Below are 15,929 nucleotides of genomic sequence, written 5' to 3'. Positions count from 1 at the left end.
ATGAGCGAAATCGCATGATAACCACTCGTACTTTTTATATATAACATTTGGGAAAATTTGAAATTTGATACGACTGATCTTGAGACTCTCGATAAAAATTTGAAAAACTTTTTGAAAATGACGCCCAAAATCAATTTTACAAATATTATTAATCAGAATCAAACACCGTTCAACCTAGCATAACAAAATTCGGCAGAGAGGTTGCCTTTACTATTGGGAGTGGTTCGAATTAACGAAATCGCTTAACAACCACGCCCACATTTATATAAAAGACTTAACAAAAGGTTCGTAGACGAACATAATAAGCTAAACCTTTTCAAAAAAGAGTTTGATATCTATGGTGTTTTACTTTCTAAATGAAATTATAAGTAAAATTAGAAAATGTTGAAATTTTTGGAAAAGGGGATGGCTGCCCTTTTTATAAGCTTTTATTTAGTTTAACTTGGCTGTTGTCTGTAATCAAATCTTGCAAGTTAAATTTGATATACTTCCCGGTGTCCGATTGAACTGAGATTTTGCACGCATGTATAAATCCGATGACAATACAATATTGCTTTGCGAGAATCCGATAAATTAATCGACAACAGAATTAACGGTAAAGATTTGTGATCCCAAGCAATAAAAGCCTAAGTCCCAGACAAACCCGGCCTAGCTACAGCGGTACCTATCCGTGGAGTTTGAGACTTAGGCGATTGTTGCTTGTAACCTGGGATATTTATATTGCATATTATCGAACTGCGAGAACCACGGATACGACAATTTTATATGTGCTCTCTGTCAAAAATGCTTCAACAAACTTAGTCACAATTTATTTCGATTATGAATATGCCCCAATATATTCGGATCATGATATAAAAAGTCGTGTACTCATACTCAGTCAGAGTTATTTAAACGTAGCGATTCGTATCAGTAATTTGGTTGACAGTTTTTTCATCCTGACGCCGAGTTAGCGTTGAACGCGAAAGATCTGACAACCTAAGATGTTGATATCCGAAATGAAGCCCCTTTTGGCAAACACATACAATATCTTTTCTCGAAAATCTGTATATTCATATGTATTTATGTATGTATTTAACGTTTTGTTGTTGCAAGAATACGTGAACATGTGTATGCACATATATACAAATTCATTTGAATGAGTTGAACAAAGCATGGGGCGTATTCCAAAAGCACAACTGCTGGCGAGGTTGATTAAAGTTTTCCGCTCTATTCAATCAACGTCTTTATCGATTGATTGTTAACAGTTGGCTCAACGTATCGTTTCAAAAGCACAATTTCTTTCACTCAGCTGATAACTGATTAGCTGAGCTAGAAGTTGCGCTTTGAAATTCACCCATGGAAGCAAACTTTTGCATCGTATTTCAGTTAAAATTTCCTACAAAAGCAGACCAAACACGAGAATAGTTCGTGAGAGACTGTTGTCGCTTGTATCCATATGCATCATGACTTATACTTACACATCAATTTTTGTATGTAAACGAATAGATCAGGCTAGCTGCGCTTGGTTGCTTTATACGTACTCATACTCAAATTGCTGCGGACATATTAGAGTATGAAAAAAGTTACCTGATGCCGATCTCTGCCACAGAGAAAATTTGTTGGTTATGAATGTGGATTTTTTTTGATTTATCATTAGTATTTATGACCCAATGCCAAGGTGAGCACGTGCCGAGGGCTGATTGATATGAGGGTGTATCAAAATTTCATATCACTAACGTTGCGCCTCAGGGTACCAGGGCGAACCCTGTTGTATTGAAGCCCTTATCCTACACTCGTGGGAACAAAATGAACAAAAATAAAATTTAAGAAAAAAGATTTTTTAAAAATAAGCTTTTATTATTGGTTAATAAAATTAACTAAAAGTAAATAAAATTAAAGAAAAAAAAAACTTTTTTAAAAATAAGCTTTTATTATTGGTTAATAATATCAACTAGAAAGTAAAAAATAAAATTAAAGAAAAAAAAACACTTTCTTAAAAATAACCTTTATTATTTGTTAATAAAATTAACTAAAAAGTAAATGAAATTAAAGAAAAAAAAAAAAACAAAAATTGAAAAAAATTTTTTTTTAAAATAAGCTTTTATTATTGGTTAATAAAATTAACTAGAAAGTAAAAAATAAAATCAAAGAAAAAATTAACTTTTTTAAAAATAAGCTTTTATTATTCGTTAATAAATTTAACTAGAAAGTAAAAGATAAAATTAAAGAAAAACATTTTTTTTTAAATAAGCTTTTATTATTGGTTAATAAAATTAACTAAAAAGTAAATAAAATTAAAGAAAAAAAATTTTTTTTAAATATGCTTTTATTATTGGTTAATAAAATTAACTAATAAAATTAAAGAAAACAATTTTTTTTTTAAATAAGCTTTTATTATTGGTTAATAAAATTAACTAAATAGTAAAAGTTAAATTAAAGAAAAAAACTTTTTTTAAAAATAAGCATTTATTATTGGTTAATAAAATTAACTAAAAAGTAAATGAAATTAAAGAAAAAAAACAAAAATTGAAAAAAAAACTTTTTTAAAAATAAGCTTTTATCATCATCATCATCATCATCATCATCCTCCTCAACTCCTATTGGAGCATAGGGCCTCGACCACCGACTTAAACCTTATTCTGTAAGGTGCAGTTCTTGTGATGACATTCCACGTATATCCTGCGTCTTCGAGTTCTTTATCCACAGTTCTGCGCCAAGTTTTCGCAGGTGCACCAGGTCGTCGGCTTCCTTGTGGATTCCATCGCAATGCTTGTCTGGCTATATTTACTGGAGGTCTTCTGAGAGTGTGACCAATCCACGACCATTTACGCTTGCTTATTTCTGTCAGCCTTAGGTTGATTTGTTCTAGACCATAAGTCGTCATCTGAAATTCTTTCCGGCCATCGAATTTTCAGGATTCGGCGCAGACATTTATAAATAAAAACTTGTAGACGTTTCTGAATTGAAGTTGAGCTTTTCCACGTCTCGCAAGCATAAAACAGTACTGATTTAACATTCGAATTAAACAGTCGAAGCTTCGTTTTTAAAGATATTTGGCTGGACCTCCACACGTTTGCCAGTTGCCCAAAAACCATTCTTGCTTGGTTTATGCGAGACTGAACGTCCTCATCTGCGCCGCTCTTATTTGAGACAATACTACCAAGATAAACAACGGACTCTACACCTTCGATTTCATTTTGGTCAACCGTAAGCATCAATGGCCTTGATGAAATACTATAGCCGCATCTTATGACTTTGGTTTTCGCTGTATTGATGCTTAGTCCGGCCTCCTTTGCATGTGTGTTGACAGCTTCTAAATTTTGTTGAAGGGCAGTACTTCTGTGGCTTAGCAGACAGACATCGTCTGCATATTCTAAATCCCCTAGCTGAGTGAAAGGCGTCCACTTTTATTATTGGTTAATAAAATCAACTAGAAAGTAAAAAATAAAATCAAAGAAAAAATTAACTTTTGTAAAGATAAGCTTTTATTATTGGTTAATAAAAATAACTATAAAGTAAAAAATAATATTAAAGAAAAACATTTTTTTTTAAAAAAGCTTTTATTATTGGTTAATAAAATCAACTAGAAAGTAAAAAATAAAATCAAAGAAAAAATTTACTTGCTTAAAAATAAGCTTTTATTATTGGTTAATAAAAATAACTAGAAAGTAAAAAATAATATTATTATTATTATTGGTTAATAAAATTAACTAAAAAGTAAAAATAAATTGACTGTAAAGAAATATAACACTTTTTAAGTTGATTGTAGCCTTTAGCGATAATTAGGCTTCTTAGTCTGCGACAAAAAAATTCCATATTGTACATAATTATATATTTTTAACATTAAAACTTTAAACCTAAATTATTAAATCTTATAGCTTATACCACAGTCCTAAATGTTCTTAATTATACCATCAAAATTTAACAAGCTTTTATTAGAACAAGTAGGACTATGATATATACTTTAAGATTTAATAATTTTGTTGTAAAGTTTTAATGTTAAAAATATATAATTATGTACAATATGGAATTTTTTTGTCGCAGACGAAGAAGCCTTATTATCGCTAAAGGTTACAATGAACTTATAAAGTGTTATATTTCTTTACAGTCAATTTATTTTTTACTTTTTAGCTAATTTTATTAACCAATAATAAAAGCTTATTTAAAAAAAAATTTTTTTTCTTTAATTTTATTTACTAAGTAATTTTTTTTATTTATAGAGTCATAACTCGAAGAAAAATTAACACATCGTAATAAAATTGTGAATACATCCTTTTTTTTATAGCAAAAAACAATTTTTGTGAAAATGGACAGGATCCTTTTATGTTGTTTAAAATGATCGTAGACTAGAATAAAAAGCTATATCTTTCGATCAAGAATTTTACAACATTTTTAGAGCCTTATAAAAATGAATCCCTCGCAACAAAATTCGATTTTGCTCTCGATTCACATGCATTCGATACACGTGTAAGGTAACCTTCAAGGCTCATGCCACCGAGATTGTTTCTAAAGTACAAAGTCGCAACAAAATCATGAGCTTATGTGCTATGCGTCACCAGTCTGATCGCCTGGTCTTAAAAATACACACTGGCAAAGACTACAGGCCTGTCAAAATGTTGCAATCACAACTGCCACCGTATGTCTCCTTATGACTCCCGAATACCATCCAGATAGTGAGGCAAAAGAGCCCAATATTAAAGAGCACAACGACGAGCACATCCTAGCAAAAACTGCTTGATTTACCACCGCCTGCACGGAGATTAAGGGAAATCTCCTAAAGCACTATGACGACATCCGGTTCCTACCAACACAGCCGTTTGATACAGGAAAGTATAAGCAGGCCTTTAGCCAAATCCACACAGAATCGGTAAACGCCTTTGTCAGGACGCGCCCGGTGAACCCCGTTATTTATTTGCAATATCCCACCCTTGAAGAAGAAGAAAGCATACTGAACAAATGCGTGGTGGCAACGGCGCGCACCCACGTATTTGTTAAAGATTAGTTAGGCGAAAAAAAGGGGAAGAAAAATAAAAACACCAAAAAGGTTTCGTATTAATAAAAGGAATTCACAGTGTTTTTTTATTCAATGTATATAAATACAACAAGTGTTAAGGAAGTTTTGTAACAAATGTTGTGAAAGGTCAAAATATTAAATATATTTTAGGAAATTACTAAGTATATTTTTGGAAATTGACAACTTACGTGAACGTGTGATTACGTGTTCCTTTGCTGGCTGCTGGATTAAAAGAGGACGAGACTCTTTTCCACATGAGCCGATGAACCCACGATACAGCTCCTTCTTTGGGTTTCCCGGCAACAAAGTTGCTGTACCGCGGGCTCACAGCGGTAAAAATCTAAGATACATACGTACAACCACTCACACATGCCTGTGTGTATTAGTACAAGCATATGTAGGTGGTAGTAAACGGAGGAAAATAACTAAGGAAATTATGTTACGAGGGAGGGGAGATATATTTAGGCCTGTGGCCTAAACACATACTACCAAGGGAAACACGAATCATCGTGGCCCAACTTTGTTCTGGATACTGTAAAACTCTTACTTGCCCAGAATCAACCACGACATACGTAATGTATGACCTGCATGTGATGTGTCTCCACATGACACCAACCATATTTTCAATTGTAATGTGTAACGCCTCTAACACCCATCTCCCTATGGTCCGCCCGTGTTGAAACAGCCAGTTTCCTTGGACTCCCGTTATAGGATTTCGATGACAATTTGTGAGTGGTCGTGCCTATTGAATGGGGCGAAGCCCTGTTAATACAATAACAACAAACACATGTTAGGTTTATATCTAGAAATATTTTCAGTAGAAATGGCCAAGATTAAATTCAATTGTAGTTGTATTCATAACTAAATAATCAAGCTTGGTTATCAACCGATTTCGATTATTTTAAATAACGATGGGAGATGAGTGCCAAGGAACAATATACCAAAATTCAATATTATCAGCCCAATTCTAAACGAAAATTCCGTGCGAGTTTTTTCCTTCTCCCATTCCTCGTATTCTAAATAAAAATTCCTTGTGAGTTTTTTCACTTCTCCCTTTCCTCCTATTCTGAACAATGTTCGAAAAAGCGGAAACCGGTTATGGGAGAAAAGTTGGTATTATGAATGTGAGGGAGAGGGAGAGGGAGATTTCTCTGCCATTTCATAGGAGTTTTTTCACTAGTTAAATTAAAGGGAATGCATAAAAATAGTTAAAGGAAATCGGTTATTTTAAGAAAGAACACATATTTGTACAAATTTGTGCTAAATTATGTATTTACATTGTACCACAATATTCTCACTGCAAATACAACAACAACAACAACCGCAATATCCTTTATTTTAAGTCGAAAAATATATCATAAGCAACGGAATAGCTCTTCGCATATTTGATGCAGCCATCCAGAAATTGCGCAAGGATTTTTTAAGAAGGCTTAAATAGATTTTGGCATATGGCGAAAAGCGAACTCATCTCGACTTGGCCGCCAGAAAATTGCTTTGCAGAATGAATGCAGGCAACTCCGGCGGATTTGTGTTATCCCGCCGGTCTTCTTCTTATGTTCCTCTGTTGATGTTGCTGTGGCACCAATTCATTACTCATTTCAGTGAATACCACATGAAATGCAATAATGTGCATTGTTATATTATAAGCTTTTATTTAGTTTCACTTTTGTTGTCTGTAATGGAATCTTGCAAGTTAAATTTGATACACTTCCCGGTATTCGATTGAGCTGAAATTTTGCACACATGTATAACTCCGATGACAATGCAATATTACTCTGTTAGAATTCGATAAATTAATCGATAACACAGTTATCGGTAAAGATTTGTATTTACTTTGGCATAACAGCCTAAGTCCCATACAAACCCGCCGGTACCTATCCGTGGATTGTGATATTTGGACGTGGTGAATCACGCGTGTCACGCGTGGTGAATCTCAACGCTTGCGAAAAGCGGAGACACAACCCTTTGTTGTATTTCTGTGTATAACCAACATAGCTGAATTTTTAAGGCTGTTTAACTCTGTAATCTTTTCTGTAATTTATTTTGCTTTTGGAAAAATTACCTATTTGAAAAAAGCTGGCTGAAAAATATTGGCATAACAGCTTAAGTTAAACCAAGAATGGAAAATCTTGGAAAATTTGAGCAGATGTGACAATTTCGCGCGTCCGTTGAACGAAATATTGACAATCTGCTGATCATCGCTAGGAAATTAGCGACATTCCATCAACTAAGCAGCACTTTAGCAATACTACTGTTATTATTTGGCCGCTCAAACACACATATATTAATTGTGCATTAAATCTAAAATATACAATTACACCATAATAATTTACACGGCCAAAGCCATAATAATTTACACGGGTCATCAATTCTTTCTCTGATTCAAAATCTGAACTACCAGCGCTACCGTCAACAGCTCAGTGTCATCATTGCCAGTAGCGCCAATAACACCAAACTCGTGCCTGACACACAAAAGTCGTTTCACTCAATAGCGCAAGTAAAATGTACTACGCACTCACTACTAAGTAGCGTCAAAAATTCGCTTGGAGTCATTTCGTCAATGAGCTACCATTGAGCTGGCACCGCATTGGCGCTGGCGCCATGCAATTTACATCACTAAAATTGCGCGAATGCCCAGGCTCATGACTTCAATACTTATATTTACTATGCTTTAAACTTTGAATACACCGCTGAAGTTGCTGCGCATAAAATGTGTACTAATAAATTCCAATCCGCATTATACCAAAAAGTTTTGAATATAAAGATATTGCATGCGCGAACTTCGGTGGAAAGCAGCGGAGCGTAACAAAATTCTAGTAGGTCACTTTCACCACACCAAAAACTTTAACAAAATTTTTAACATAATTTAAGCACAGAAATACACTGATTGGAGCTTTAGTGAGTAAAAGTTAAAATTCTGAACACATTAGCTGAATAAAAAGTGTACAAATAATTATTAAATAACAAATACAGACAGTGGTAGTTTAACAAATTCTGCTGTGGTAAGTGGTGAATGTGACCTACTAGAATTTTGTGAAGCTTGCCTCACACGATGTTTAGTCTATGCAATGTCTCTATATTATATCGTTTCTGATTATACGCAGATGTAACTGAAATATGTGTTTTTGTTTCACCTCCTTTACTTATATTTAAAGCTTTTCTAAGAACAAGCTTCTATTACTTGTTAATAAAACGAACTAAAAAGTAAAAAATAAAATTAAAGAAAAAAAACTTTTTTAAAAATAAGCTTTTATTATTTTGGTTAATAAAATTAACTAAAAAGTAAACAATAAATTGACTCTAAAGAAATATAACACTTTATAAGTTCATTGTAAGCTTAAACGATAATTAGGCTTTTTCGTCTGCGACAAAAAAATTCTATATTGTACATAATTATATATTTTTAATATTAAAACTTTACACCTAAATTATTAAATCTTACAGTTTATATCACAGTCCTAATTGTTCTAATAAAAGTGTGTTACATTGCGATAGCAAGAAAATGAGATCCTAAATGTTCTTAATTATACCATCAAAATTTAACACGTTTTTTATTAGAACAATTAGGACTGTGATATACACTGTAAGATTTAATAATTTAGGTGTAAAGTTTTAATATTAAAAATATATAATTATGTACAATATAGAATTTTTTTGTCACAGACGAAAAAGCCTAATTATCGTTTAAGCTTACAATGAACTTATAAAGTGTTATATTTCTTTAGAGTCAATTTATTGTTTACTTTTTAGTTAATTTTATTAACCAAAATAATAAAAGCTTATTTTTAAAAAAGTTTTTTTTCTTAATTTTATTTATACCTTATTTTTAATTGTAAACAAATTGGCAACAATAATTAAACTTTACAATTTTTTAAACAAAATAAGAAATGCGCAACGAAATTTCAATTGACAAAACAGCTGACTTCGAAAATTCGAAATTCCTATTCCACAATTATTCTTCTCCCTAGAAGAAAAGAATTGGAGGAATTTTTCCGCGGGAATAAAAAAATCGCGAGAACAAAATTCCGCGCGAATATTTAGAATTGGTCTGTATATCTCATTATATCCTCAAGTTATCGTGATCACAGACGGATGGACGGACATGGCTAAATCAATTCCTGCATGCAAAATGGCTCTATTGGTAATTAATGAGACCCCTTCTCCTATTCAGTGCGAAATATTTTGTGATAAAAAAACACACACTAACATAGAAGAAGGCTGAGAAGAACTAACAGGGTGACACTATTTTCACAAAGGAAAATGCCCTATAATTATATCGATTCGTTTATGCCTTTACGATCAATTGTTATGTTACCAAAATTTATAATATTGAAACATATCGAAAGCTTAAATTTTTATGTATGTATGTTTTCTTAAAACGCAGATGTGTATATGAATATGTGAATGAACAGCACCGTAAATCCAACATTGATTACACCCGAACTTAGACTTTCTTTGTTGTGAATAGTTTGTATGTAAAGTATGCCGCAGAAGGATTAGAAAAGTTATTTTTCTGAAATGGACTGCACAATTGAAACTCGCGCTGAGTATATAATGTTCGGTTACACCCGAGTTTACACACCTTCACTTGTTAGGTATGAGTATAGAATAGAAAGTAGAGTGTTAGTTAAAGAATATAGGTTTTATGTACACATGCGACGTTTTCGATAAATATCATAAAAAAAAAATAATTGATTGGAAATCCTCACGGCTCTAGTTGCCTACTGACGATGACCCTGCTACCTGAACAAACGGTTGTATGGGATGTATACAATAAATACGATCGATCTCGTAGATTTTTTCGGGCAACAATAAATCCCGTCATTAGATTGTCATCCTGATTATTCGGTATACCTATTAGTGTATCTACTTCTTCTCCTTTAAGGACTAACAACTTTCATACTAATTGCTTCCCCAATCAATATAAGAAATTTGACGGCTTAGTATTGGACATATGTAAAAGGAGTGGATAAAAAAAATACTTGTAATTGCTTTAGTTTTTCTTAGTTGCATGACCTTGAGTCAACAAATTTTTAGCACCCTTAAACAGAAACCGACTCCCGTGCGCTTTCCACAGCTTCGCTAAGTTGCGTATACGATGTCGGCTTGAGTTGGGCAAATTTTCAATGTGGATTATATAAGGCGACTGTTTCAAGCATTCCAGCTTTTTGATCTAACCTTCCTCAAACCATCTTTTAGCTACATTACTCCTATGTTTCGGGCCTTTCTCTTACTGGAATGTCCAAACATGTGGAATTTCGTCTCTGAGATGTGTCATGACACATATATATGATGATATAAAGCGCCAGTCATAAGTTCCCCAATGGGTCCCACGCCGAGCCAAGAAAAACATGCCCAAACCATAATGCTGGAATGCTTTACGGTTTTGTTGTATACTTCGGATCGTCTTCAGTGTTAGGAGCCCATCTCAAATGTTGGCATGATATCTTTCCACAATACATATCAATCTTCGAATTATCCGACCATAAAATGTTGCGCCATTTGTCCGAAGGCCAATACAAATGTTCTTAAGCAAAGTTTTTTTTTTTGGTTTTTAAGGGACGTTGTGGCAGCACGCTTCCCTCAAGTGGCTCAATGAAACCAGGCTAATCCTGTTCACGTGATTGATTTTTATTATACATAATAATTTCTTGTTGCCGATTCTTTGATGAGCAGCGGTTTGTCATGAGTAATACATATCATCAGCTAAGCGTAATACTGAAATGAATAGAACAGCAAGAAACGTGTAATACGTTAATTATTAATAGAGCTGAGAACATTATTTTTTATAGAAAAAATGGAGTCCGAGCTATCAAATGTGTTTGAGTGGAAGTTATAATCTTAGCAAAAATATACCGGAAAGGTTCGTTCAGTTTCGTTCAACATTGTTTCAGCATACGTTTTAGTCAAAAACGGTACTTTTCATGGACTGTGCACACCAAGGCCTTTTAAGGAATTTGTAATCTTAGCAGCAACCGCAAATGCAAACTGCTTTGAGTATCTGACCACGGACTTAACTCTTCTTACCGACATTGCGGGCTTTCTTCCGCGCTGTTTGCCACTTGGATGGTATTTGATGGTATTATGTACCATTGTCGGTGAGCAAACAATGATGTTTTGCACTTTCACATAAGTCTTGCCATCAGCAATCAATTTTTATATGACTGCGTGCTGCTCGGGTATGCAGATCATCTTTCTCGGCATTACTAACTAAGGAGTAATACAAATATGGCTTTTAGTAATCGAATATGAATTAAATAAACTATCCTCACCGTGCCTTTTAAATTGTTTACAAAGGTGGTCGTGATTATCTTAATTTTTCATAAACTATTTCACGCACTACTAAGATTTTGACTGACTAAACAGCCATTAGGTTAGGTTAGGTTATGAGGGCGTACGTGGGTATTACCCACACTTCCACTCGAGGACATTTCTTCCATTGTGAGTGCCCTCAGTAAGTGCAGGGTGGCGGCACAATCGTTTTACCACATTACCTCCTAATGGTCTTCAACGCACCACTTGCTTTCCCTGATGAACCTAAGAAGAAGTGAGACGTCCACCTACCCAAACTCTGCCAGGCTGTCGAAGAACAGTGAACCCAGATATTTGAGCCTTCTTCTTTGAAGAGCCGGACCTCGGCAGAGAAAGTGGTAGATCGACTTCCCTTCCTCCTCATTATTACAGCTTCTGGAGAGGGGGCTTGTTGGTATTCGCCATCATCGGAGCATTGGTGCGTTAGTACAATGACCTGTGATGTCACCCGTAAGTACCCTCACCGCAGATTTGTTCAGTTTGAGAAGGAAGGTGGTGCCTTTCTTATCCAAGCATGCCCATAAGACCTTGAGACTTCGCAGTCAACCCTTTTGGCCCATAGCAAGTCCATTGCCCTGTTCTCATAGTCGTCGGTTCTCCCTAGGAAACAAATAAGCGACGGTCGAACGGAGCTGTCCACCTCACTTACGTCTAAGTCGGAACCTTTCCTAGCCATCTCATCCGCAAGTTCATTCCATTCAATGCCGCTGTGCCCAGGGACCCAGCAAAGGGAGACATTGAGATAACTTATAGAAGTCAGAGAGGCTCTACACCTCCGCACGATGTCCGATTTTATCATGTTGGACTCTAATGCCCTTAAGGCGGCTTGGCTGTCAACAAAAATTGTTTCGTCGATGTCGGAGACCGCACTATCTTAAAGCAGCTTTGCTGCTCTGTCTATGGTATAGACTTCGGCTTGAAATACACTGCATGCATCAGGAAGTCGGAATGATTGGCTTAACTGTAGATGTGTTGAGTGCATCCCAGCCCCAGTTCTCTTTTCCATTTCCGAGCCGTCGGTGTAGATTGTGATGCCCCTGCCATTGTCTAGGCCTACTTCCCATTCCTCCCTTGAAGAATATCGTATTTTCTGAGCCTAGAAGTCCAAAACCCTTGTGATGTGGTCGGTTCCGTGCTTAGCTGTTTTCCACATGTTGGATTCCTTTAGTCGTAGCTCCTCTAGCGGCTAATCCCTGCACGAAGACTTGTAGAGGCGTCAAGTGAAAGATTACATTCTAATATGTATTACAATGGATACCGAAAAACTGTTGTAATAAAAAAAAACTTGGCCACTTAAATCACATGAGCCATAAGCACTGCTAAGTTTTTGTAGGCAACTGTAGATCTGATCGAGTATTGCGAAAGCGTTTTCTCGAATACTTTCCTCACCAGTGTGAATACTAGATTGCTTGATTAAAATAATATGGACTTATTTAGAATAAATTTTGTTTTTTTTTACTATTAGAAGCGTTAATACCAGCACGTTGCTCACAAAATCCACTTTTCTCTTTTATTTTATTTTTTTATTTACAGATAATACTTGTCCTAAAAGCGTGGGATAAATATCCAGCTACGCCTATATCCGTAATGATACAAATTGGCTCGCACGTATTGGCTTACACGAACTCTTGTATAAATCCTTTTTTATATGCCTTCTTATCAGATAATTTCCGCAAGGCTTTTTTTAAGGTGAGCATAAGCAACACTGGCCAATTTATTACAGTTGAAAAAAAAAAATTAGATTTTCTCTTATATTTTGTGTGTACGTTTACTAACTAAATATTTATATTTTTTTTTTTTTCAATATTTCTTATTTTCCAGATTGTTGGCTGCGCTCAACAGCCACTTATTGTCACTCATCAAATAACGAAAACGACCCGCACCGGCAATGGACCATCGAGTGTTGATATGCTGTAAACAAGTGATGAGTAACTTGAAATTCGTTCGTTCTCTAGAGTTTCGAGCACGGTTGCCACACCATGTTTTCATTTGGGGCCAAAATTCACGGAAAAAAAGGACCAAATCTCAAAAAAAAGGACCAAATTTTTGTTTTATTTTATTGGTATATAACGAGGTCGTATTCGTTATAAAATACAAAACTTTGGGATGTTTCCATGGTTTCCTATATACAATTTTACTGGACATAATAAATACTTTGCTTAAATTCAAGGAACAAACAAAAATAAAATGTAGTTCATGGTATTATATTTTCACATTTCTAGAATAGGTGTATGTCGTTCACCACTCTATCGTTTTGAACCTAGATTTGCTCGCAAAGCTTTTAGTTCCAGGATTATGTTGTTGGTTGCAATGAAATAAAATGTATAGCGCAGTTAAGTTTTAGTAAGCAAGGGTTCAAAAATTTGCGTTCTGGTCGAAGTATGTGGAAGACTTAGTAGAGCATAAATGAAACTAAGCAATTTTTTTAGTTCTATTTCTATAGATTCTTACTTTTTCTCTTAACGTTTAAACTTTATATCATAGCCTAGATTCAGTAAGTGTGAGTTTTGATACCTGGCATCAGGGGTTAATGCTAGCTTTTACGGGCATAATTTTACACAAAATATTTCTTCCAAAATCAAATCTCTTTTGCATTCGCTTCAAAAGCTGAATATAAAAATACAATTTTTTAATCGCATTCGTTGTACATTTATAAAGTTATCGCCTTCAAGAAGTATTTCTGCCTTCCAGTTAAAATATTTCTTGGGCTGGGTGAAAAAGATTTAAATATCGACGTGCCTTCAAAAACTCTCAATATCTCTCGGTAGGCTTGAATTAAGTAAGTGGCAAGTACACTTAATATAAAATAAATTAGTTTCATTCTCTTACTTAGTTTTCAATTCATTAAACTCCACGCTTCATCAGTTGCAAGCCTTGCAAATTTCTTAGAGGCGCAAGTGCATTTGAAATAAAAACTTTTAGCTCTACTAGTGACAAAAATTTTTCACTAAGTGTTTAATAACCGATGGAAATATCTAGCCATTATTATTATAAATATTAAGCAAGAGTTTTTTTCATAAGTCGGCTGTTTCATCAACAATTAACGACAAGTGTGTTTGCCAACACTTTTCTTTCTAATGGTTCGCCTAAATTATTTCCTAGGTGAAATGTCACTGTTCTCATATATTTTTATTGACTGAGCAACTTTTTGTGGTGAGAAATCCATTCAAGTAAATTCAAAACTATATGTGGGTTAACGAATGTGCTGCAAGTTTTTTGGGCAATATTTTGAATTTTTACCTGAGTGAAAAAGAAAGAAAAGTACAAAATCGTGGCAACTGCCTAAAAAGGACCAAAATTGAAGAAAATGGACCAGTGTACGAAATGGGGTTGGAAGGGATCATTTTTGGTCCAAATGGACCCAAAGTGGCAACCATGGTTTCGAGTATGCTTGAGATGTTGCAGTGGTGCACACATTTTGCTATATTACACACGAATATCAAAACTGCGATTAACTCAAAAGATGGCAATGTTCAGGAAACGAGAAAAACTAGCTGCATCTCCAATAAGCGGCCATGCAATTTTTATTCTTTACAAAACCTTTTCTCGCTGATTAGTGGAGTTATTAATAAATTGAGTAAACAGTTTGGTAGCTATTGAATTGGAAAGCTTGGTGGTACTCATAACTTCAAAATTTCAGATTTTTGAGTTAGCTCTCTTTTGACCTAGGTGTGTGAATATATGTATAAATACAATTTATTCATTCGCAAAGTAAAAGTGGTTTTTTAAAATGCTACTATGCACTTTTTTTAATTTTTAAATATAGCGCATAAAATATGTATGTATGATAAATAAAATTATTATTTAAACGAATTTATTGTGAGTGTGTTGTTGCTGTTTTATATGAAATGTTAATTCGTTATTATCTTTAACAGCATAATTAGAGTAAAAATAGATTAATAACAGAATTTTTTGTATGTACATTTTTTAAGTAGATTATAATGTAAAAATATTCAAGCGATGTTAAGGAATTGAATGAGATAAAATATTACAAATTCAGAAACGAAATACTCGAAACAAAAACATTCCTTTTTGTAATACAATTGAAAATGTTATTAAGCTAAGCATTTTGTAAATGTTTAATTCTGCTTGCACTTTAAAATATTAAAATAAACTTATATTTGTTTGTAAATAGTAAAAAAAAAAAATATAAGATTATTGAAAAAAATGGGTTGCTCTTAATGTAGGTTTTTAAAAAAAAAATAAGTAGTCTGTTTTCGCAGCATCGCCAAAAATCTCTAAAACAGCATCAAGTGCGCAGAAAATCATGTGATATATAGAACCATGTGGTCATAAAGAATAACCGCTTAAGTCCTATGAAAAGTACGGTAGTTAGGTTGTTACTCCTTATGACCTATGGTTCTAAATGTTGTATTTGTTGTTTTTGGCGCTGGAGGTTAGCGTTAGCGGAGGTTGGAATTTGGGGGCTGATTATTGCAAAATTAGCGAGATTTCGAGTTTAAAATGTAGTTCAAAAGGGCCTTACAGTCACAATTGTCGAGAAACATTTTAAACCTTGCCTGTGTTGAACTGGCCTGTTAGTCAATCAATTGCGGTCCACCTTCATATTTTTAGTTTTCTCATAAATATTTTTGCAATTTCTATGTCAAAATTTAAAAATTTA

General features: G+C 34.1%; 1 protein-coding gene across 4 annotated transcripts in view; it reads left to right on the top strand.

Moving 5' to 3' along the window:
- LOC137250526 (allatostatin-A receptor-like) overlaps nucleotides 1-15,268 on the top strand; it is a 361,545-nt gene extending 346,277 nt beyond the window's left edge. For all 4 annotated transcript variants that reach the window (XM_067783486.1, XM_067783484.1, XM_067783483.1 and 1 more), the window contains 2 exons: nucleotides 12,839-12,994; nucleotides 13,127-15,268. In XM_067783486.1, coding sequence (XP_067639587.1) covers nucleotides 12,839-12,994; nucleotides 13,127-13,222 — 252 coding nt within the window. In that variant the 3' untranslated portion in view covers nucleotides 13,223-15,268. The remainder of the gene's footprint in view (nucleotides 1-12,838; nucleotides 12,995-13,126) is intronic.
- The last annotated feature ends 661 nt before the right edge of the window (nucleotides 15,269-15,929 follow it).

The sequence above is a fragment of the Eurosta solidaginis genome, chromosome 4 (genome assembly GCF_040869045.1).
Source record: "Eurosta solidaginis isolate ZX-2024a chromosome 4, ASM4086904v1, whole genome shotgun sequence".
In the NCBI taxonomy this organism is placed as follows: Eukaryota; Metazoa; Arthropoda; class Insecta; order Diptera; family Tephritidae; genus Eurosta; species Eurosta solidaginis.
This window is presented reverse-complemented; position numbering and strand designations above follow the sequence as displayed.